This window comes from Callospermophilus lateralis, chromosome 10, assembly GCF_048772815.1.
Source record: "Callospermophilus lateralis isolate mCalLat2 chromosome 10, mCalLat2.hap1, whole genome shotgun sequence".
NCBI lineage: Eukaryota > Metazoa > Chordata > Mammalia > Rodentia > Sciuridae > Callospermophilus > Callospermophilus lateralis.
In genome coordinates this window covers 75,635,128-75,660,176 of record NC_135314.1, presented here as the reverse complement: position 1 = coordinate 75,660,176, position 25,049 = coordinate 75,635,128, and the positions used below count along the sequence as shown (strand labels likewise).

At 35.6% G+C, this 25,049-nt stretch overlaps 1 protein-coding gene across 1 annotated transcript; it reads left to right on the top strand.

Annotated features, from left to right (window-relative positions):
* Positions 1–2,776: 2,776 nt before the first annotated feature.
* Positions 2,777–23,239, top strand: Pcnp (PEST proteolytic signal containing nuclear protein). The gene is made up of 5 exons (XM_076868804.1): positions 2,777–2,909; positions 9,611–9,825; positions 11,544–11,618; positions 20,893–20,948; positions 23,015–23,239. Exons 1-5 carry the CDS (start codon positions 2,783–2,785, stop codon positions 23,139–23,141), a joined length of 600 nt encoding a protein of 199 aa, XP_076724919.1. The 5' UTR covers positions 2,777–2,782; the 3' UTR covers positions 23,142–23,239.
* Positions 23,240–25,049: the final 1,810 nt, after the last annotated feature.

Here is a 25,049-nt window from a genome sequence, read left to right as displayed (position 1 = left end):
GTTAAAAATAAGGGATTAAAACTGCCTGGCAGCATTGGGGCTAGAATGAAGTTGCATTTTGTTGTAGTTCTTTGCCTGAATTGTACATTTCGCGCCACTTTTTTTTGGGGGGGGGGTGAGGTGGGGGGCATTCCACCACTAAGCCACATCTCCAGCCCTATTTTGTATTTTTTTTTAGAGACAGGGTCTTACTGAATTGTTTAGTGCCTCGCTTTTGCTGAGATTGGCTTTGAACTCCTGTCTCAGCCTCTGGAGCTGCTGGGTTTACAGGCATGTGCACCCATGCCCGGCTTAGCTCCACTTCTTAACTAGCTTTTTCCATATCCCAGTTTCCTTGTCCATAAATGATAGTAAGCACGAATTAGGATTGTAATCATTTAATGTACGTAGTTTCATATTAAATACCTACATACAGTAAATATGAATAAATGTATAGCTGTAACCTTATAAATTACACATCTAAGTTAAAATAATAATTGTTCATATTATCTGCAATTTCCAGCTTTTAAAACCATTATGATTCTTTAGAGGTTATAAACAAGCTACCATTAAGCAAGCCCCACCCTGACTGGCAGCATGTTGTTAATTTTACTTCCATTATCTCACATTATACTCAGTAATCCTAGAAGCAATTTTTTATAGTTAAAATATATTTAGAAACATTATCAATCAAACCTAAACAATTAGCTAATGGCAGAATCAGAACTTAAATCCATTTTTGTGTGATGCAAAACTACTGTCTTTGCTTTGCACTAAACTACTATTTTATTCCTTAACCCATTTGAGGTGAATTACTGAAACCTGCTTTTTTTTTTTTTTTTTCCAGTTAGTATTTATCAACAGTGATATGTTTCCTGGGGGAAACTGTGTTGAGCAAGATAGGCATAATTTGACCTCTTGGGAATGATGGATGAATGGATTACAATTCTTCATCCTCCTATAGTGAGAGTATAAATGATTACCTTGCAAAGATCACATGTATGAAAGATGAAACAAAACACAAGTACTCTAAGTTTTCTGATCTAAAGATAAATAGTAGACCAGGGACTTAAATTTTGATTATAAAGTCACTGCACTATCCTATTTTTTTTTTCTTTTGTACTGGGGATTTAATCCAGGAGTGCTTTACCATGAGTCACATCCCCAGTCCCGCTTTCTTTTTTGAGACAGGGTCTCACTAAATTGCTAAATCTAGCCTTGAAACTGTAATCCTGCCTCAGCCTCCCACCTAGCTGGGATTGCAGACCTCTGCCACTGCAAACTGCTCTATTTCTGTTTCCCCATCCCCAGACTTGAAGCCTAAAGTCATCCATCCACAATACTGAGCACCTCTTATACATGAAATGTCTTGTACAAAGTTGTGAAAAAAGTTTTTTTTGATGGTTATCTGTTGTCAATGAATTCCTTTTTTCTTCATGCTGGGGCTGGACCTCTGGTTCTTGGTCATGTGTGTGCTAAGGTCACACACTACCACTGAAACAAAATGTCGGACCTAAGGAATTTTTGAACCATTTAAAGACAATGCTTGCTTTTTTTTTTTTTTTTTAATGGTGCTGGGGATCGAACCCAGGGCCTTATTATGAGAAGTAAGCACTCTAGCAACTGAGCTATATCCCCAGCCCCAACGCTTTTAAGAAACACACTGAGGGAAGTTTAAAGTGAACAAAGAATGGCATATATAAATTATCTAATTTGATCCCCATAATCACCCTTTGAAGAAGCACTATTATTGTATTTTATGGAAAAACAAAGGCAAGTCTGTGGACAATAAGCAACTCTCAAAGTTACCTAACCGGAGAAGGGCAGATCAGATTTTAGACATTGTTTTTCCTTGACGCTGTGCCTCATGGCTGTAATCCCAGCGACAGGGGAAGTGGAGGCACAGAACAAGTTCGAGGCCAGCCTCGGGAATTTGGCTACACCTGGTACACCAAATAAAAAGGACCAAGGATGTGCTCAGTGGTAAAGGTCAATCCTCGGTACAAAAACAAGACAAAACAACAACAAAAACCCTTTGTTCTGTAACACTGACTACATATATTGTAAGGTAAACTCTGAAACTCCAGTTTCCTACCTAAACAAGTAATCGACCCCATTTGGCTAAAGGACAGGATAAATTAGAGAAAACGGGACGAGGAGGCCACGTGTAACTTATGCGCTTCATTCTACAGAATTTAAAACTCCACTAAAGGTTTCTAAGTAATGCAGAAATTACGGTAATCTTAATTTGATGGAGAAACTGCAGCCTTTGAAAAAAAATTTTTTTTTATCACTTGGGTACACGACCTTGACAAATTATTCTCAGCTTTAACTCAGAAAATTAAGATAATTCCGCATTGGATTATAGTGAGGACTAAACCATAGTGTATGTCTAACACTAGAGGGTGCTCGATAAATGTTGGTTTTCCCTTAGGGAAAATACAGCATTCTTTGCCTCCCCACCCTGCCTCCATCTTTCCTGGGCACATGTGACCAGGAAAGCCAGAAAGACCCGACCAGCTTCAACTGCAAGCACATCTGCAAAAGCAGAAACCTTCTAAGGCTCCGCCAACGTCTCCAGGGTTATGTTCTCACATCCCATCACTTCTCCGAATCTGCCACTGACGTGCCTCTCCCTACCCAGTCCGATGCATAGAACGCCAATCCCAGCGCTCCTCTTTCCTCTCCCTTTCTTCAGAGGCAGTCATTCGATGACGTCACATCCGCTTGTCTTGGGCGGTCCCTCTTTTCACTCATCTGGGCCTCTCTAGTCAGCGACCTCTCCAGATGGCTCTAAAGCTCAATGGTTGCTGGGCGGGGCCGTGACGTCCTTGGCGTAGCTGCAGGGGAGGCCGCGGCGGGGAAAATGGCGGACGGGAAGGCGGGAGAGGAGAAGCCTGAAAAGCCGCAGCGAGTTGGAGCCGCCGGAGGTGAACACAACCCCAGCGTCGCGGGATGTGTGGGATGCTCTGGGCCTTTCGTTGAGCTCCCCGGGGTGGGGGGAATGGGGTGGAGAAATATTGGGCGAATCTGGCGCTCACTCGGTTAGGTGCTGGGCCCAGGCGAGCCCCGGGCACGCCCGGTGCGGCCCGCTGGGATCCAGACCCATATCGCTTCCTTGCCGGGAGAGAGCTGGCCACTGTCCCTCACCTCATGGCCTCTGCGGAGGCCCTCCTTCTGAGAAGGAAGATGGGCACCAGAAAGGGAGACTGAAGTTGGGGTGGGACCCGGAGCGGCGGAGCAGGAGCCGCTACCTCCACAGCGGAGACACAAATCACACAAAACACACCACCACCCACTCTCACTCTCCACACACAAACACACACAGTGTGAGCCACCGAGCAGTGGCCGCGGAAACTGGCCCAAGGCCGAGTTTCCAAAGGTGCAGATCTCTCAGTTACACACGTAGGAGTTAATTACGCTTGCTGTTCCCTTTTCACTGAGGAGGTGGACAACCCCGGCCTGCTCTTTCCTTTATTTTCAGGCATAATAGTGACCCTGTTATGAGATGGACAGAGGGGATGGAGGAAAAGAACAATCACCCACTGATTTAAGCTGTGGGTTTCTAGCGTTATGGTTTGATCGCCTTTCTCGGAAGTATGCCTTTCCAAATTAGGCTACTACCAGTTTATCGCAAGCAAGCCAGATAAATTTAAGTGGCTTAGTAGTCTAGTGTGACTCTTACTGTGTATTGATACAGTATTGAACTCAGGTTTCAGATCTTCTTTTCTGGCCCCGCTACCCTCATAAATTCCAGGTCTTTTGCATTAAGGAGAAGAAACAATCTCCCCAGGGCACCCCCCTTCCCCCCAACCCCCGTCATAGCAAGACAAGTGATTTTAACGTGGGAGCTGATTATATTGTCTTGTTTAAAACGCTTTTTAAATGTTATTTTCTATTCTGACTCCGTTAAGTCTTATCCCTGAAAGTATTTAATATGAGAAAATACAGAAGATTAATAGCACATGAAAGCAAATAATATGACCTACTAACATGTTTAATGTGAATTGTAGTGGGATCAAAAAAATATCGAAAAAGTGTAATGTTCAGAATTTCTTTTTAAAAAATATGGAGAGTTGTTACTGGCGGAAATGAAGCCCCCCACCCCTATTTATTAAAAGCAGTAAAATAGCTTATGAAACAGTGTAAAACATCTAGCACTTGTCTGGAATATTTTTTTTTCTGACCAAAAAAAATTACCTGAGAAGCTGTCAGGTAAAATTATGTAAAAATTTAGAAGTAATTTGAGGAAAAGCAAAAATACAGAGCCTAAAGAATCTTCTGTATTCCTGACTTTAAAGAGTGGAGGAGATGTGTTTAATGTGCTGCCAGAATATACTTTAAATGTTAGCATAGACACTGTAATCTTTCTGCCACCTTTCAGTTGAGAGTAGTTAACTTTGTATTATGAATATTCATGTTTCCATTTTAGGGTGTTTGGGGATTATAAAATTACTTTGCTTGCAGAGCAATTGGTGGGTACACCTGTAATACCAGCAGATCAGGAGGCTGAGGCAGGAGGATGGGGAGTTCAAAACCAGCCTCAGCAAAAAGCAAGGCGCTAAGCAACTCAGTGAGACCCTGTCTCAAAATAAAATACAGAATAGGGCTGGGGATGTGGCTCAGTGGTCTAGTGCCCCTGAGTACAAAAAAAAGAAAGAAAAAAAAAACAGGAAAAATTACCTTGCTTTAGTATCAGAAAAATTATTATTGTTTTTGTTGGTAACTTAGAATAACTACTGTCCCTGAATTTCTACATCATTAGCCTCATTTCCTTTACAAAAAAGTAGTGCTGTTGCATCTAAGCTATATTTGGAATATCTTTTTTTTTAATATGTATTTTTTCATTTCGGGTGGACACAGTGTCTTTATTTTACTTTATGTGGTGCTGAGGATTGAACCCAGTGCCCCACGCATGCTGTGGGAGCACTCTACCTGTGAGCCACAACCCCAGCTCTGGAATGTCACATGTTTTTAATGCAGTTGTGCTAAGTAATCATAGTTAAAACATTTCATACTTTGGATATTTCTAAATTGATAATTTTGTTGCAAGTAGTCACTTTTTAAAGAACACTGTCATGTTTGTCCTATGGACAAACCAAGAGAGTATTCAGAATTTTTATTCCTATTGAGTAATCCATTACATTGGAAATATAAACACTTCATTTTTTTTTTTTTTTATCTTTTGTTAGTGCAAGGGATTGAACCCAGAGCCTCACCATGCTAAGCATGTGCTTTACTAGTGAGCTACATTCCTAGCCCCAGAAGTATGGGTTTTTATGAGCAGATTACTTCTGTAGTTAATGTGTGTCTGAGAGAGAAGCTACTTACTTGAACTACCTGTTTTCACTTTAAAGAGGAGTTACACTTTGGATAGATTTTTTTTCCTCCTCTTTTTGGTTAAATTTTTATAGCTTTTTAAGATAAATACAATTTTAAAGAAGAGCTATATTTACATAATCTTAGCCATCTCAGTCTTTCAAAGATTATGCTAAGAGCTTGGGTGGTAGCTTAGTGTGGTATAGCACTTACCTAGCAAGTGTGAGGCACTGGGTTCAATCCTTTGGACCAATTAAAAATAAATAAATAAAATAAAGGTATTTTGTCTATCTACAAGTAAAAATATTTTTAAAAGATTATGCTAAGAACTTCTTCAGTGAAATTGACATTTACTGTGCCAAACACTTGAATACATTCTCATATAAATGGCACACCAGTCCTATCACAGAATAACTGTGTGCCCTTTTTTGGATAAGGAAGCTGACAGAATGCAAATGGGTCTTGAGGGGTACCATTATAGACTCACTTTCTTATTGGGTAATTTTTTCAAAACAAAGTACCCTTGTGCTCTAAGGCATACCCCACCTATTCAGTGAAAAAGGAAAAAGAAAAAACTATTAGCATAATGTGCAATTTGATCTCACATTAATTAATCTATGCATCTTGTTTGCTCAAAATTAATATAAATTAAACAATCCCTTTTATTAAAATGTTCTTTAATAAAGAAATAGTTTGTATTTTATCCATGTTTATGTTATAAATTGATATATGATTTCTTATTTTAAAAATATTGATTATGTGTTCATTTTTAAATTACAATTCACTTTACTAAAAATCTTCACATTTAGTAATTATTGGTTGTCTAAACTTTTGTTTCCCACAGACCCAAAATACAGGATGTCTCATTTTAAATAATGGTAACGGATTTGGCTCTCATGTTTTCCCATCTTAGTCCATTGTTTATTCCTTTTGCTTTATTTTCTAAGTGCTTTGTGTGGTTTGCCACATAATTGTTAAGAGCATTATATAAAGATAAAATAGAAACTCAATCCATGTGACACATTGAGCCCTTAGAAGCTAAGAAATGAAGCTGAGTACAGTGGTGTGATCCTGTAATCTCAGGCATTGGGGAGGCTGAGGCAGGAAGATTACAGGTCAAGGCCAGCCTTAGCAACTTGGGGAGACCCTGTTCGAAATAAAAATAAGAAAGGCTGTGGGTGTAGCTCATTGGTAGAGTGCATGGGTTAAATCCCCAGTACCACAAAAAATAAGTAAATAAAAATAAAGGTAGGGGCTGGGTTGTGGCTCAAACGATAGCGTGCTCACCTGTCATGCATGTGGCCCGGGTTTGATCCTCAGCACCACATACAAAGAAAGATGTTGTTTCCGCCGAATATTAAAAAATAAATATGAAAAATATTCAAAAAATAAATAAATAAAGGTAGGAGGGGCTGGGATTGTAGCTCAGCGGTAGAGCACTTGCCTCACTATGTGAGGCACTGGGTTCAATACACAGCATCACATAAAAGTAAATAAATAGAGGTGTTGTGTCCATCTACAACTAAAAATAAAAAAGGAGAGCTGATCGTGTACCCTCTTTCCTTCATTTCTTTCTCCCCTCATCTAGTCATCTTCTGATCTGAAGATGTTCATATAGTTTTTACAGTGGCTTTAAAAACAAAATCAAAAACACTTTTTGAGTTTGGGAAGGCCAATTTATTTATTATGTACAGAAATAAAGTGCTTGATCTGGACTCAGTCACATGTAGGAAAAAACCTAGTAAACATAGTGTGGGATGGAGGTGTAGTTCAGTGGTAGAGTGCTTGCCTATCATATTTGAAACACCACAAAAATAAACAAGAAGGGGGTGCAGTGGCCATGCCTATAACTTTAGTGGCTTGGGCACCACAAATTCAAGACCAGCCTCAGCAATTTAGCAAGGCCCTAAGCAGTTTAGTGAGACCCTGTCTCAAAATGAAAAATTAAAAGGGTTAGGGATGTAGCTCAGTGGTAAAGCACCCCTGGTTTCAATCCCTGTACCAAAAACACATAACAGTATGTGTTTGATCTTTTGTGTGGACCTGTGATTTGGATGGTCTAGTGTGCCTCTTCAGATGAGAAGAAGAGATGTGAATGGGATTAAGTTGTTACCAGTTGATTATGAAATGAATAGTAAAATAGTTCTCCATGCTACCTTTTTCTGAAGCAATCTCCATGGAAATCTCTAGAAAGATTTCTTCTAATGGGATTGGAAGTATTGTAGTCCATTTATTACACATCCAATTTCAGCTAGCTGACACATTTAACATTATAATAAGAATCTTTTCCCTTTTTCTTATTTATACTTTAAATCCTCCAAGTTGCCTGTTCTAAGATTATTTTTAGAAAAGGAAACTAAAAGAAAAGATAGGCTCTAAAAGAATTGGAAATCTTAACTAATTATGGCCTTTGGGTCATGATTCAAAAAGAAGAGTTACACTACAATCAAGTCTAAAGCGTTCTTTATGCTCTTTATTTTAATGTTTTCCAATTTTGTTTGCACACAATTTGTGCCTTTATAGACTGTAATATGTAAAGCCAATGGGTTTTCTGTTTAAATATGTATAGCCAAATTTCCAATTTTAACTGTGCATCATCACAGTTTTGCTTGAGTTTTATTATGAAATATCAAACTTAAAACTAACGTAGGATAAATTAGTATAAATGCTTTTAGTTGTAAACATAGAATGAAAAACTTAATATTTACATCATATTATTTTTTAAAGAGATTCTATATTTATTAAAAAGTTCTACTTCTCAGCTATTGAATAACAGTCTTTAATTCTTTAGATGCTTTTATAATTTAACATATAAATAAGTGAATGGCACTTAAAGCAATGTTCCAACACTATATTTCCTTTTAGATAAATCCCAAGCTTAATCCTGCTTAACTACTCCTCCCTACATTGTCACTACAACTTTCACCCTTTGTCCAAAGAGAATAAATTTCCTTTTATTTTTTGTCTAAATAAAATCAAATTTTCTATTCAAAGTGCTATCATTTCAGAACTATACAGATCTAGATCTATAACCTCAATTCTTTCTATCTTGTTCATCGGTCTATTAATGTTTGGTTCCCCCACCTCCTGCCTACCCCATTCTAACTTTTTGTCCCATTTTCTTTAGACTGTACCCCAAAGCATCTTCTCTTTACTCACAAGTGAACTCTTTATCCAATGTAACAATACATTCTATGGGGTGAATTGGCATATTAGAGAGAGAATATAAAATTTTTGATGGTGATGATGAATTGATGAATGATGTCTTACATCCCTGTTTGGTTTGGGTTGTTGTTTTTGTACCAGCGATTGAATCACACATCCCCAGCCCTTTTTACTTTTTATTTTGAGACAGTTGTGGAGTTGCTTCAGGCTTCACTAAGTTGCTGAGGCTGACTTTGAACTTGTGGTCCTCCTGCTTCATTCTCCCACCTGCTGGGCTTACAGGCATGCGCCACCATGCCCTGCATCATAATTAGTCTTCTTATGTAAGAGATCTAAGATATTCTAGATGCAAACTCACAATTGACTGAATACAAATATAAGCAAAATTACTAAAAGACAACATACTTCCAAACCTATATATGTATGCTTTCTACTGTTTGAAGTTATAAGCTCATCTTTGATGAGAAAATGTAAACCAAGACTTGTATTAGTGCTTACAGGTAGCTTAAAACAGGTGATAACCATGCTTTCAGAGGAGAATTAAATTATTCAAGAGGAGTTGACTAGACTTTTTGAAGTTCTTTTTCAACTCCTAAGATTGTGTGAGATGTACATGAAGAACACATCACTCAAAAATATAACTAGGCTGTGTTAATACTGAAGTTTGGATAATAATGGTCCTTTATATGACAAGATACTTTGTGTGACTCATACACATTATTGAGAATGTTAGAATTTATTAGCCAAATGTATTATCTTGCCACATGACTGATTCCTCACAGATTAGTTTGCAAAAAATAATTTATAGATCTTGATTTCTAAAAAGCAGAATTCCACAAATAACTATATTATTGTATGATGTCTGTGGTAGTGTTTAGTTGAAGGGTCTTTACTTTTTTGTGAACTCTGTGTTTATAATTTTAAATTGCTCTGTATTTTATGCTAGTTAATTCATGGGAGCCTCTTCTACTGCCACACAATCTCAGTTCCTGCTATATACTCTAACAAACAGTGGAAGAGACTGTTGGGTCAGTAGGTGACAACTGCAGAGGTATCTTCCTTATAACGATGCTTTTTGAGGTTGCTGCTCCCATCAATCTGCTCAGTAAAAATAGCTCATCTTGGTAAGTTGTTTCGACTTCACCAGGACCTGAAGAAGAAGCAGAAAAACCTGTGAAAACTAAGACTGTTTCTTCCAGTAATGGAGGGGAAAGTTCCAGTCGCAGCGCTGAGAAGCGATCAGCTGAAGAAGAAGCTGCAGACCTCCCAACAAAGCCTACAAAGATCTCCAAGTTTGGATTTGCCATAGGTAGTCAGACAACAAAGAAAGCATCAGCCATATCCATCAAACTTGGATCAAGTGTAAGTTACTTTATGTATGATATTTGTAACGGGTATTAAGGATTTGTTTTGGAAACCTGCTTTTACTAGGTTATGGTAAATTAAGTATAAAAAGTTGCATTTCTCCGGGCTGGGATTGTGGCTCAGTGATGGAGTGCTCACCTAGCACATGTGAGTCACTGGGTTGGATCCTCAGTACCACATAAAGATAAGTAAATAAAGGTATTGTGTTCATCTACAACTAAAAGAAGTTTTTTTAAAGATGCATTTCTTAGTCTTTCATGTATTAACTTATATATATTTAAGAAGTGATTAGCACTCTTAGGAAAGATCAAGATGAATTATCTCAATAAAATCAGTTTTTAATAAAGATGTAGAATTTTAGAGGGAACAATATTATAGAAAATGCATGATTTATAAAGTAGTGAGTTTGTATGAGTTAAGCAAGACCTCTGAAAGATATTTTGAGAAAGAATTTCAGTTTTGTTTTTTTTTTTAATCTTTCAGTTTCAGTAACAATATCTATGGACTAGGGCATAGCCCAGTGGTATAGCATGTGGTTAGCATTTGGAAGGCTTTTGCTTTGATCCTTAGTACAACACAAAAAAGTAATATCTCCAGAAATCAGTTATTTGTATCTTAAAAGATTAATTTTAGTAAGAAATTGCTTGATAAGAAAAGCTTTCTGATTATCTTTGAAACTAAAACTAGACCTTGAGTACTATGTACTTTAAAGCAGTAATCTTTTTTTTTTTTTTTTTAAGAGAGAGTGGAGAGAGAAAGAGAGAGAGAGAGAGAGAGAGAGAGAATTTTTTAATATTTTTTTTTTAGTTTTTCGGCAAAGCAGTAATCTTTTAAAGATCAATGTTTGATCCCTTGTTTTAAGATATAAACCTCAAATTAATATTTTTTTAACCATGGAACCTATGGAAAATGAATGAAACTATGGAAATGAATGAAATTGACCTGGGAAATACAAAGAATGAAACGTTGCTACCAGTAGTAGAATCCTAGGTATCTGTATTGTTAAGTGAGGAGCAGCAGGGAAGGGGGAGAGAAAACAATAGGTCAGAGAATTAGCAGACTAACCAATTTAAAAAAAAAAAAAATTATTCCAGAAGACAAGGGAGAGATATTTTCAAAAAGAAGCTGGTGATTAGAATCAAATGCAGCACACCAGTTATTGGTGACCTCATAAAGAATAATTCTAGGGCGATGGTAAATGGTTAGGGTGGGAGCTAGATTGTAGTAGGGTAAAGACTAAATGGGTGGTGAGAGAATGGAGATAGAATAGTTTATTTTGTTAAAAATTTAGGTCATATAGAAATGATGACTTGTCTGAAGCCCAAAGGGTAAAAAGGATAGATGTAGAGTTTTAGTAAAAAGGGTAGAGGAAGATGAGTCATGATGCCTTGTATGTTCTCAAGGCACTTTTATACTGATTGTTACTATGGGGACGTATTAATTTATCATTTTGTATCAAATACCCTTTGGTTAAGTACTATTAAATTATAGATCCTAGCTGGATAATTATTTTTTCTAATAGGTAAACAAATGGATATAATAAATAACAAAGTTAAACCTACCCACAGATAACCTACATTTTCAGACATAGTGCAAATACTAGGTTCCTTACTATAGAAATTTATGAAAACAAAGTTGAATTTTTCAAGATTTATATCAAACAGTTCTCTACAAATGTGACTCATCTAGTGTTCTTTTTAACGTTTCTTCTTCAGAAGCCTAAAGAAACTGTTCCAACTCTTGCTCCAAAAACCCTTTCAGTAGCAGCAGCTTTTAATGAAGATGAAGATGTAAGTTAATATCTCTTTTATTTTACTTTAACCAGTTCTTTTAGGAGAGTATTAATGACAAATTTTAGGTTATATTAATGGTGTTACTAAATTGTAGCACCTACAAAAACTGGATATTTCTATTTTGTATTTATTTTGTTTGGTTGTAGGATTATTTAAAAATGTTGTTAAGTTTGGGGGCAAGAAACCTAAGAACCAAAACAATAAATGCTTATTATGAATATATGTGCTAGGAAATATGTAGGATATAGTTGGGGTCTTCAGTGATGATGTATTGTGCTTTCATGTTATAGAAGGCAGCTGTAATAACATGCTTTCCATAGGAGATGGAAATAGTACAGGTGATTCTGCCAGCACTTCTCAGTAGGCACAGAGTGAGCTTGAGATGCTTATTAGATTGATCAGTTCCAGTTCTCTCATGCCTGTCTTACCATGCTTATGGATAACCAGTGGAATTTTCAAACACAATTTGATTATGATCTATATTAGGCTGTGACTTGAAAATCTAATCCCCATATAAGATGAGAACCCTGTATATGTAACAATCAAGTATTATACAATATGTAAGTAATTGTTCCCGAAAGCTGTAAATTATATTATTCAAGCTGAATATGGGAGCATACACTTGTAACCCCAGCTACTCAAGAGGTGATGCAGGAAGATCTCAACATAAAATAAAAAGGGATAGGATATATCTTAGTGGTAGAGTGCTTGTCTGATATTTTCAAGGCTCTGGTTTCAATCCCCAGCACCTGGGCAGGTAGGGGTAGGGATTATACATTCAGAGGGGCCCAAACACTGGGAATAGAGTGATTTCAGAAGAATATATATAAAAGAAGTAATACAAATTTTATACTAAAACATTAGTCAGGGTTTCAGTAATCAAGGAAGACTTATAAACTGAGACATCAGTTTTCAAGTCACAGGTAGCAAATAGCACCATTTGGAGAGTTGTTATTTTGTTTTTGTTTTTAATATTTTTTAGTTGTCATACCTTTATTTTTTATTTATTTATATGTGTTGCTGAGGATCGAACCCAGTGCCTCAGTGGCAAGTGTTCTGCCACTGAGCCACAACCCCAGCCCCTGGAGAGTTTTTTAGAGGAGTATTGGACAAGGATAAATGTGGAACCATTGGAGCCTGAGTCAATAGGGAAAGAATCACTGTGGTTATTACTGTGTTCTCCTTTACTCATTTACACATTTGATTGCTTTGTATGTACTAGGCACTATGATATTACAAGACATCAGACAATGTTCCTCTAGGAACTAGTCTAGTAGAAGGAGACTTATATGTAAATTAGTGAGATAAAAATGAAAAATACCCGAAGAGGTGAAGTACTGTGGACATTCAGAAAAGAAATAAACAAGTACTGGATGTAGCAGCATAGAAAGACACCTGGACTAGCAATTGAAAGACCTGAATTGTAACCATGTCTTGACTAGTTATTAACCAGTAGAAACCTGAATAAATCATTTTTATTTTTCTGAGCCTTAGTTTTCTCAACTATAAAACAAAGACTGTAACTTGCCAGGCAAGGTAGTGTATACCTGTAATCCCAGAGGCTCAGGAGGCTGAGGCAGGAGGATCGCAAGTTCCAAGCCAGCCTCAGCAACTTAGCAAGTCCCTAAGCAATTCAGTTAGACCCTATCTTTAAGTAAAAAATAAAAAAGGGCTGGGGAAATGGCTCAGGGGGTTCAATCCCCAGTACCAAACAAACAAAACAAAAAGAAAGGCTGCATATACATTCTAGGGAAGAACCTGGGGTCCTGCCCATGCTAAGTACATCTTCTAACACTAAGCTATACTCCTAGCAGACTGTTTTGGTGGGGAGAGTTTGGTTTTTTGAGATAGTGTCTCACTATGTTGCCCAGGTTGATATCAAACTCTTTCCTTGTTTCTCCTGAGTTTTGAGATTCCAGGGATGCTTGGTCTCAATTTAGTTGGTAGATTTTTTAAAACATTATTTTTAGTTGTTGATAGAACTTTATTTTTATTTTTTTATGTGCAATCCTGAGAGTCGAACCCAGTGCCTTACATATGCTAAGCAAGTGCTCTACCACTGAGCCACAACCCCAGCCCCTAGTTCCTAAATTTTTAAAAACTACTCAGAGTTCTTGGATCCTATGGCAGTTATAGTGGTATGGGAAGCTGATGTTTAACAAGCAGGACTCTGGTGTTTTGCCCTTATTTCACTTATAAGTTGTACCTCTATCTGATATTTGGAAACCCAAGTAATTTATGGAGGGAAAAAAAAAGTATTCTGTTGCCCAGAAGAAAAAAAAATTAAAAACAAAAGCGCTAATCTAAATAATATCTGTAACATTCTTAAAGAGAGTAGGTAGCAGATTATAGCATGGAATATGATATAGGAAGAAGGAAAAATGTGTAGAAGTACATAGGCTGGAAGCACGTGCATTATATAATAAAACCTTACCTTGAATGCCTAACTATTTGATTATCTTTTCACATTATTTTACATTCTATATGTCCCTGTGGATTGTACATGTATTCATATTTTACAAATGGAGAAATTAACCATGCATGATTATATGGTAATTCATACACATTTTGAACCTTAGGTTTTCTGGTTTCTTGTCCTATAGTCTTTGCATCATACTTTAATGTCTTTCATTCATATATATATATATATATATATTTTGGGCGGGGGGTGATATTGGGGATTGAACCCAGGGCCTTGTGCATGTGAGGCAAGCACTGTACCAGTTCCCAGCCCATGTTTTCCCTATTTTAAAAAAGTTTTAGAGAGATTGAAACAATATTCTTTCTGCTACAATACTATAATGGTAGTAAACAATAGAGGAGTGGGGTTGTAGCTCAGTGGTAGAACATTTACCTAGTATGGCACTGGGTTCAATTCTCAGCACTTCACATATAAATAAATAAAATAAAGGTCCATGAACAATTAAAAAATGTGTTTTTAAAAATTGTCTCATGTATCTAAAATCTTTATCTACTTAATTTTTTAAAAAATATTTATTTTTTAGTTGTAGTTGGACACAATACCTTTATTATTTTTATGTGGTGCTGAGGTCAAACCCAGGGCCTCTCACATGGTAGGCGAGCACTCTACCACTGAGCCACAACCCCAGCCCTATTCACTTAATTTTTTATTCAAGAACATAATTAAATAACAAAATATATTGTTCAAATATATTGACCTAAGTAGATAACAGTTAATTTTGGCTTTGGGAGCAAGTTGTTGCTTGGATTGAAATCAGTACCTCACATTCTACCACTGAATTATTTCCCAACCCCAGAGTTTTGACATTTCAAAAAAAATTTTTTTTTTCAATTGTCTCCTTTAATTTGGATAATTTCCTCAATCTTTCTGTGTATTTCATGACAGTAACATTTTTGAAGAATACTGGACAGTTATTTTCTACAGTGTCTCTCATTTTCCATTTGTCTGGTGTTTTTTTCATGCTTAGATTCTCATTTCTTTTGGCAGGAATACCACAGAAGTTGTGCCAAGTTCTCAATGCATCATACTAGGGAGCACATGCTGTCAATATGCCCATTCCTGCAGTGTTAACTTTGATCATTTAGTTAAAATGGTGCCTGCCAGATTTCTCCACTGTCAAATTTTTGTAAAGCTAAATTAAAATTTATCTTATATGCTTTGAGAATATGTAAAAATATATAATTTCTCAAAACTTCACTCACTAATGTTAACATCCATTAGTGATTCTTATCAGGATTAGTTATGATAATGTATTCCAAATGGTGATATAATATATGCCACCATGCCTTGTGTATTTATTAACTGTCTCTTACTAAATGAAAGAGCTGTTTTTAATATCTGTGTATGTTTTTACAAATATATTCTTATGTATGCTTATTCATTCATATATATGTGTATATATACACACACACACACACATACCCACCCCCCATTGGTAATCAAAATCATAAATTTTCATATATATTCAGTTACATATTTATAACCTATGTGTAAATCAAATTGTGAACATCCATTTCAACACCAAACTCAACTACAGACAAATTGAGATAATAAATATTTTAGTATATATTTTACATATATATCCACATTGTGTTTATATACATGGACATAAACATTCAAACCCTAACTCTAATCTTAATCCTTTTTCACAAATAATCCTGTCTCTACCACTACGGCTCAATAGAAACCTCTAGACATATAGACCAGATTACTTTACATGAATGTACCCCTATATTTGGGAATATAAATTTTAAAAGTCACATAAAAATCCATAAATATTTTACCTATATATCCATTTCCATAGGCAAACCCAGATTTAACACTTGCTTAAAAATACTATGTAACTTTAAAATAGCCATAGATGAAAGTATATATATTTATAAAATTTTGTATGTAATTTTAATTCTATATTAATATGTATTTACATAAATATTGATATGTATTCCAGTGGTAAACCCTCATCCTCAACCTAACTCAGAACTAAACCTAATCCTTCCCATAATCATTAGTCTTCTATACAAAAATCATAATTATGACTTTGAATACCCATATATATTTTTACATATATATTCCTTCATATGTTTATAAATATATATTTATGTACCCTAATGCTAAACAAAATCCTACCCATAAATTTTCATATATATTCAGTTACATATTCATAAAATACATCTAAACAACAATGTAAATATTCATCTGAAAATTAACTATATACAAATCCCTGTATATTTAGTATTTTCAGGTACGTTTTTACATAAATATTTATATTATATTCATATATTTGGATAATAATGTTCAAAACCTAAAATAATGCTATGCCTCACCGAACCCTCTATACATATAACCATAACAATTTACATGAATGTACCTATATACTGTGGAATATAGATTCATAAATATTGTTACATATAAACAGTGACACTTCATGAATATTTCTGTATTTTGTGAAGTATGTATTTATATATTCACATAAATCCATATATATTTTCATATATGTTCATTTCTGCAGGCTTTCCCTATCTTTAACACAAAACCTAACAATTCCCCTTACCATAACCTAATTAAAGATAAAAACACATATATTTCATGTGATTTTACTTATGTATTTATATTCAGATATATTTACATACATTTTTAATCCATAACCCTAACCATAATGCTAGTTTGTAACTCTGAATTAAAACTGTGTGTGTGTGTGTGTGTGTATGTGTATATATATAACAATTACTTGGAATATCCACATATATTTTTACATACGTATTTATATACATCATTATAAACATTTGTATGTACATATGTGACTAATGTTAACCATAATCCTATTGCTACAAGAAACCCAAATCTTCTAAACCAGACTGTAACACAAATGAAAACACTAAACATACTCCTGTATATTTATAAATTTATTACTTATGAAAGAGCTATTCTTATCACTTTTAAATTTTAAAATTTTATCATATAAGTGTAACTCATATATTTTTATCTTATTCAGTAAAGTATAATTCTCAAATATACCAGATTTGATCAGTGAAAGCCCCCTTAAGTTTTGTGTGTGTGTGTGTGTGTGTGTGTGTGAGTGTTTTGTCATTGGATGGGTTGTTTTTGTTTTTAAAGGCAGTGTCTGTCTAAGTTGCTGAGGCTGGCCTCCAACTTGCTGTGTTCCTGCCTTAACCTCTCCAGTTGCTGGAATTATAGGCAGGCACCTCTGTGCCCAGCTTAAGCTAAGTCTTGCAGATAGCATTTTTAAAAATAATATTTAGGGCTGGGGTTGTGGCTCAGTGCACTTACCTAGCGTGTGCGAGGCCCTGGGTTCGATCCTCAGCGCCACATAAAAAAATAAACAAAAATAAAGATATTGTGCCTAACAGCAACTAAAAAATAAATATTAAAAATAAAAATGGAAGCCGTGGCTGCACAGGGCAAGGCAAAGAAGTAAAGGAAAGATCGCAGACTACTGTACCAAGGAAGACCCTGCCCGTCCATTCCTTTGCACCTCTCTCGTGCATCACCATACTAACCACATCTGTGGGCATTTTAAATTGTAGCTGCAGATGGGGGCCAATAGCTCCCACTTTAATTTTAGCATTTTGTCTCCTGCACCCACTCCCTTTGTAGATTGTAATCAGAATAGAAACTCTGGGGCACAGGTTCTCAATCTAAGCCCAGGGAAGGCTCCTTATATCCAAAAGAGTTGAGGTAGTAGTTGTTGGTTTTTTCATGAGAAGGGTAGGGAGGAATTGTGCCAAAGCATGACCAATGAGAAGAAGCCAGAGAGCCTGTTTGTGTTTCTAAGAGCCAGTTCTGTACTCTTCTGTGTTCAGGTCACTGGGAAGATGGGTAGCAGGGGGCTCTAGTCATTCCAGTGGAATACAAAAATAACGTGCATGGTGATTTAAGAAAGACAACTCCCTGACTCCAGAGGAGCTGGCTCCAGAATGTTGGGGTCAACCCTAACTTTTGTTACATTTACTTTCACTAAAGAAAAAAAAAATGTGTGTGTGTGTGTGTGTGTGTGTGTGTGTGTGTGTGTGTGTATATATATAAATACTAAACAAAACCCTTCTGGGTTTTTTCTAGTAGTGGTTAGTCCCACATGTGGTCACCAGAAACTAAGCCATTCCTCACACCAATATGGGATAAGCTCCTTGGCCTGTAAGGTGCAGGAGTGTAACTTGCTTTGTATCTTAGAATCTCTCCTCTGCCTTGTTTTGTGGCAGTGTAATGCCTCTTGATCATGACCAACCGTGTCTTTTACTGTATCTGATTTCTGAGTCTTGTTCCAGTTGCTTGACCCTGTCCCAGAGGCCCAGTACTCATTTAGCATAACTGTAATAAATCTTTTTTCCAGATCAGTATAATAAAGGAGTGATGTGCAATTAAAAAAAAAAAGATATTGTGTCTAACAGCAACTAAAAAATAAATATTAAAAATAAAAATAATAATAATATTTAGGCATGCCTGGTGGCACACATCTGTAATCCAGCTACTCAGGAGGCTGAGGCAAGAGAGTAGCTAGTTCAAAGCCACTCTTGGTAGGGCTAGGGTTGTGGCTCAGTGGTAGAACATTGCCCAGCACGTGTGACACACTGGGTTCAATCCTCAGCACCACGTGAAAATAAAACAAAGGTATTGTGTCCATCTACAACTAAAAAAGTCCGTCTTGGCAATTTATTGAGACCCTGTCTTAAAATAAGAAAGGATAAGAATGTATCTCAGTAGTGGAGCACTTGGACTAGCATGTGCTAACTCCTATTTCAATCCCCAGTAGCACAAAAAGAAATATTATTACTAAGCTAAGCAGTAGTATTTATACATAAAACCATAAGTCTGAAAAGAACTCAATCTCACAATTTTCAGTAGCTGAAAGTATAGAAAGTAATAAGGACTGAGTTTTCAAAATGTCCTTAGAATAAAAGAGGTACTTTTGAGAAAGAACAGTACAGTAAAGGGGTTAAGGATCTTTGGCTTTGGCATCAGACTAGTTTGCTAATCATTAACTTTGTGATCTTGGGCAAGTAACCTTGTCATTTAACCTATAAAATGCAAATGATTATAATCATACTGCACATGGGACTGTATTGTTAGAATTTTAAATTAAGATAGTGTAGATAAAAGCATTAAACACATAGTGTAAGTACATAAATCATTAATGATTTTATTTCTATCATATGGGCTTTTTAAGTTTAATTCTTGAATTTACAACAATTGTACATATTTATATGGTACAATGTACATATTTATAGGGTACAATGTAGCATTTCAGTACATGTATACAGTGTAATGATCAGATTAGGTTGATATGGCTTATCCATTATCCCAGACATTTGTCTTTTGTGTGTGTGTGGTGCTGGTGATTGAACCCAGGTCCTCTGCATGAGAGGCATGCACTAAGTTACTTATCTGAGTCCAGAAGCACAAACCTGTAATCTAAGCAACTTGGAAGCCTGAGGCAGGAAGATTGCAAATTAAGCAAGACCAGAAGCAACTTAACAACTGTGTCAAAATCAAAAGGTTTGGGATTCTAGCTCATTGGTTAAGCCCCTCTGGGTTCAATCCCTGGTACCAAAAAAAAAAAAAAAGATGGACTGGGGTTGTGGTTCAGTGGTAGAGCGCTCGCCTAGCACTTGCGAGACCCTGGGTTCAATCCTCAGCACCACATAAAAATAAATAAACAAAATTTGTTGTGTACAACTAAAAAATAAATATTAAAAAAAAAAAGTTATTCATCCTACAAACCTGTCAAACCAAACCCCTATACTGTTATCATCCCTCTCCTTTCCTGACCTCTGGTAACTACTGTTGTACTGTATATCTCTGTGGCATCAGCTTCCTCACCATCTACATATGGGTGAGAACATGCTGTATATGTCCTTCTCTGCATGATTTATTTCACTTAATGTCCACCACCCTGATCCATTTTGCTGCAAATAACAGTATTTCAGTCTTTTATTTATTTTGGTTTAACAATATTCATTGTGAATTATGTGCCATTTTCTAACCATTCGTCAGTGGACATTTAGGTTAACTTCATATTAGTCATAGCTATTATGAATAGTGCAGCAATAAACATGGGAATATAGATATCTCTTTTGTCATACTGATTTTCTTTAGATATATACTTACTAGTGGAAGTGTTTGACCATATGGTAGTTTTATTTTTAGTTTTTAGGTTTTGTTTTTGGTTTGTTTTGTAATTGGGATTGATCCCAGGGACACTCTACCACTGAGCTGTAGCCCCAGACCTTTTTACCTTTTATTTTGAGAAAGGATCTCATAAAGTTGCCAAAGCAGGCCTTGAACTTGTAGTATTCCTGCCTCAGCCTCTTGAGTAGCTGACATTACAGGCTCCTGCCAGGGTACCTGGTTATTTTTAGTTTTGGGGGGAACCTGTATTCCATAATGATTATTGTAATTTACATTTTCACCAATATAGGAGACTTCCCCTTTCTATGTCTTTGTCAACATTTTTAAAATCTTTTTGATAAAAGCCATAAAATGATATTTTGAAACTATGATTAAAGAAATTTTAATTCACATAATTGAACATAAGAGCACAGATTGGTGTTTCATTTCATGTATACAATGTGTTGAATGAGATTTTTACCACATTTTTTTCTTTACTCAAAATCAGCACTCTGGAAAGTGCCTTTCTATTAAAACTGTGGTTAAGACAAATAATTAACTAATTTTCTTCTTTTACAGAAATTTGTAGCATTTGAAATGTTTTAAAAGATTTAGATGTAAAATTTAGCATGATATTTGTCTCAGTTTACTCATTTTTTTCTTCAGAGTGAACCAGAGGAAATGCCTCCAGAAGCAAAGATGAGGATGAAGAATATTGGAAGGTAGTATAGTTTTTTGTAACTATTACAGAAATAGAGGGATGATGGGGATGGAGTTGTGGCTCAGTGGCAGAGCACTCACCTAGCATGTGTGAGGCCCTGGGTTCGTTCCTCAGCACCACATAAAAATAAATAAATAGGGCTATTTAAAAGAAAAGAAAATTAGAGGGTTGAGTTAAGAGTAAGAATAAATTGCATATAATATTTTTAGTGTTAAGGCTTTTCTTGTGCATATGAACAAAACAATTTTCTATATTTTCTCTCTACTGGAGTTTAAAGATAAGTAAGAATTAGACTTATCACAAAGAAGAAGGGTGATCTTATTTTCTGTTCTTTTTGGAGAAACACTTAACGATAATTTAAAGCTAATTCTTTTTATTTTTCCCTCACTACTGGGAACTGAATACAGGGGTACTTTACCCCACTGAGCTATATCCTCAGCCCTATTTATTTATTTAATTCTAATTAGTTATACATGACAGTAGAATGCATTTTGCTACATTGTACACAAATGGAATGCAACTTCTTCCTCTGGCTGTACGTGGTGCAGAGTCACACCAGTAGTGTAATCATACATGTATATAGGGTAATAATGTCTGTCTGATTCAACTGTCCTTCTCATGCTCACACTCATGAGACAGACATTATTACCCTATATACACAATCCAAAGTGCCTTCATTCTTACCTACCTCCCACCCCTATAATCAGTATCCGCTTATCAGAGAAAAAATTCAACCTTTGGTTTTTTGGTTTGGCTTATTTAACTTAACATGATATTCTCCAGCTCCATCCATTTACTTGCAAATGCCATAATTTCATTCTTTAAGGTTGAGTAATAGTCCATTGTGTATATGTAGCACATTTTCTTTATATATTTTTCTGTTGAAGGGCATCTATGTTGGTTCCATACTTTAGCTATTGTGAATTGAGCTGCTATAAACGTTGATGTGTCTGCATCACTGTAATATGCAGATTTTAAGTCCTTTGGGTATATACTGAAAAGTGGGATAACTGGGTCAAATGGTGGTTCCATTCCAAGTTTTCTGAGGAAACTCCATATTGCTTTCCGTAGTGGTTACACCAATTAGCAGTCCCATCAGCAATGTCTGAGTATACTCTTCCCTGTATACTCTCCAACAGCCCTTTTCATTTTTGGAGACAGGTTTCCCTAAGTTGCCTAAGCTGGTTTTAAACTCAGGATCCTCCTGCCTCAGTCTCCCAGATAGCTGAAATTACAGATGCCCAGATTAGGATATTTCTTTTCAGTTACTTGTAACCTATATTTTTTCAAATAAGAAAAAGCTATGAAGATGTTTCTGATTTTAAATTTCAATTTTTTTCTAGTGTAATAGACAAGTGGCTTTTACTCACTACACTCATAATGATACAGTGATATTCTTACCACTTAATCTTGATCTTATGTGTCCTTTTCCTTTGGAAAATATTTTTAGTATCAGGGATGCATCATGCCCTATGTTGGAAAACAGGATTGGGGGAAAGCAGTTTTGCCTTCCTACCCCATCTCAGGCCTACCGAATTTAAAGTCTTTGAACTGGCTGGTGTGGTGGTGCACACCTGTAATCCCAGCAGCTTGTGAGTCTGAGACAAGGAGGATTGTGAGTTCAAAGCCAGTCTCAACAACTCAGTGAGGCCCTAAGCAATGCAGTGAGACCCTATCACTAAATAAAATATAAAAAGGAGCTGGAAATTGGCTCAGTGGTTAAGCACCCCTGCATTAAATCCCTAGTATCCCTCCTACCCCCCAAAAAAGTCTTTGAACTATCTTTGGAAATAATATTTTCAAAAAATCTCTGTAGAAGTTTTTGGGGTAGGGATACTAGTAATTGAACCCAGGGGACACTTTGCTATTGATCTCCAGGGACACTTTACCATTGAGGTACATCTTCAGCCCTTTTATTTACTTTGAGACAGGGTCTTGCTAAGTTGCTCAGGGCCTTGCTCTATAGAGTCTTTTTTGATGTTCAGCTTGTGTTTATAATAGATACTAAGTAAATGTGTATTAAAATATCTATAGAATTTTAAATAAATTTATTTTCTTTTAATGCAGGGATACACCAACATCAGCTGGACCAAACTCTTTCAATAAAGGAAAGCATGGGTTTTCTGATAACCAGAAGCTATGGGAACGAAATATAAAATCTCATCTTGGAAATGTTCATGACCAAGACAATTAAATGATGTGTTTTGAAATTGGGGTATGGGGTGGGTGTAAAGTTAAAAGGAACAGTTTCCTTTTTTAAAGAATGGTATAAGACTATCTTTGGAGCCGCTTTTTTTTCTTTTTCGTTTTTGTTTTTGTTTTGTTTTGTTTTTTAAGATTGAGTGGTACACTAATAAATGAGAGTTTGAAATTAGAGGTAACTTATGTTTTATATACAGATTTCAAGACATTTGCTAATTTTGTAGTTTCATGTGATTAGTTTCCAAAGGTTACAGATAATAAAGAAATCAGAAATGGTACCTTTTTAAGAATTGCATATTTTTTTAGGCACAACTATTAGCACATTAAGAGGGAAACAAAAAGTTACTATCTTTTTAAAACTGCAAGCAGTTACTCTCCTAACTTAACCTCCCTCATTACCTAAACTGTCTGGCTCCCAGGAACAGCCTTATAGAGAGAAGGGAGTATTGTACTGAGAGGAAAATGTTACTGGACTATTGACTGATAATAAATTTAGATAAAATTAAAATACAGCTTTTTTTCCTTATGGGCATTTGTTTTGTTTCAAGTCATCATATACTAGGTATTGGCATTGCTGTCAGTGGATACAAACGCTTAGCTCTTAAAAATGTTTTTATTTCTTTTTTAATTTTTATGTGAAGTATCGAGTATTTGAAATAGCCCACACACCTTAATGGGTCTTGTCTACCTTCATTAATCTTCAAAGAACAACTATTTGCTACCAAAGTAAATCAGTATTCTGAATGTGCTTCTCTTGGTTTTTATTCATAGCTAGTTCCTGTAGGCATTTCCACCAGAACTTGAGGCAAATCATAAGGAAGCTGTTTCTTTTAAAATACAAACCACCACCAAAAATTTAAATGTATATAATACTTAAGCATTTGGCTAGTTTTTAATTTTTAAAATGTATAAACACCAAAAAAAAAAAAAAAGAGAGAGAGAGATAGAGAAATTTAACATTGTATGAAGACAACATGAGAAGATGCACTTTCTGTAACCTTGTCTAATCATTTAAGTTACTAACTTGTTAAACCCAATTTAAATTGAACTCACTGCAGGATTTCTTATTAGTATAATTCTATGGTTTATTTGAAATATATATATTTACTGACCAGTGTCTTCTCAAAAGCACATTTTAGGTACTAAAAATAGAAGGAAAGAAAATGCATCTTCAATTACATTTTATGAAATCTCCCACCACATATACTATTAAGATTTGTGTATCATAAGGTGTTTGTTTTGTATTTTTGTATTGTATATGGACATTATTTTTTAATGTGACAAACACATCTTTAAAAGCATAGTCACAGACAACAAAAATATGGTAATATGATTTCCTTGAAAACTCCTACAATGTTAAATTTGGAGGCAGCTTCAAACTATTTTATTGGTGGTAATTAACTCACTGAGCTCTTTTAATTGGTAATAATTCCAGAGAAGCAGCCTGTATATATTCCTAACTCTTATTCACTTGCATTTAAGTTTAGAAAGAGCCCCAAGTAAAACAATGGAAATGTATATACAACTATTAGTTCTTAATATGATTTAATTATATCAAGAAACATGAATTTAACTTACTTTTATGTAGGCAAACTATCCATTTTGTCCATTTTACTGTTTGTTAAAATAACATCCCTCTCCTACATATTCTTTTCTTGACCCAAATGAAATATTAACCTAAGGTCAAGATGAGGAGAGAGAAACGACTGAGATGAATGTCTTTACTAAAATACCAATAAATTTTGTCAAACTCAATATAGTGTTCTTATTTTCTATTCCACTGAATTACTTTTTTTTTTTTTAATGTATGTTTGTTTTTGTTTAACTGAGAAGTTAAGACAAAGTTACAAGTGTTTTTCTTGTCCAGGTTGTTGGCCAAAGTTAACAGCATTAAAAGTCT

Coding starts and splice junctions, on each gene's coding strand:
- Pcnp (XM_076868804.1), top strand. CDS start 2,783: ATGGTTGCTGGGCGGGGCCGTGACGTCCTTGGCGTAGCTGCAGGGGAG. Junction 2,910..9,610: donor GCGAGTTGGAGCCGCCGGAG/GTGAACACAACC, acceptor CGACTTCACCAG/GACCTGAAGAAGAAGCAGAA. Junction 11,619..20,892: donor CTTTTAATGAAGATGAAGAT/GTAAGTTAATAT, acceptor TTTTTTCTTCAG/AGTGAACCAGAGGAAATGCC.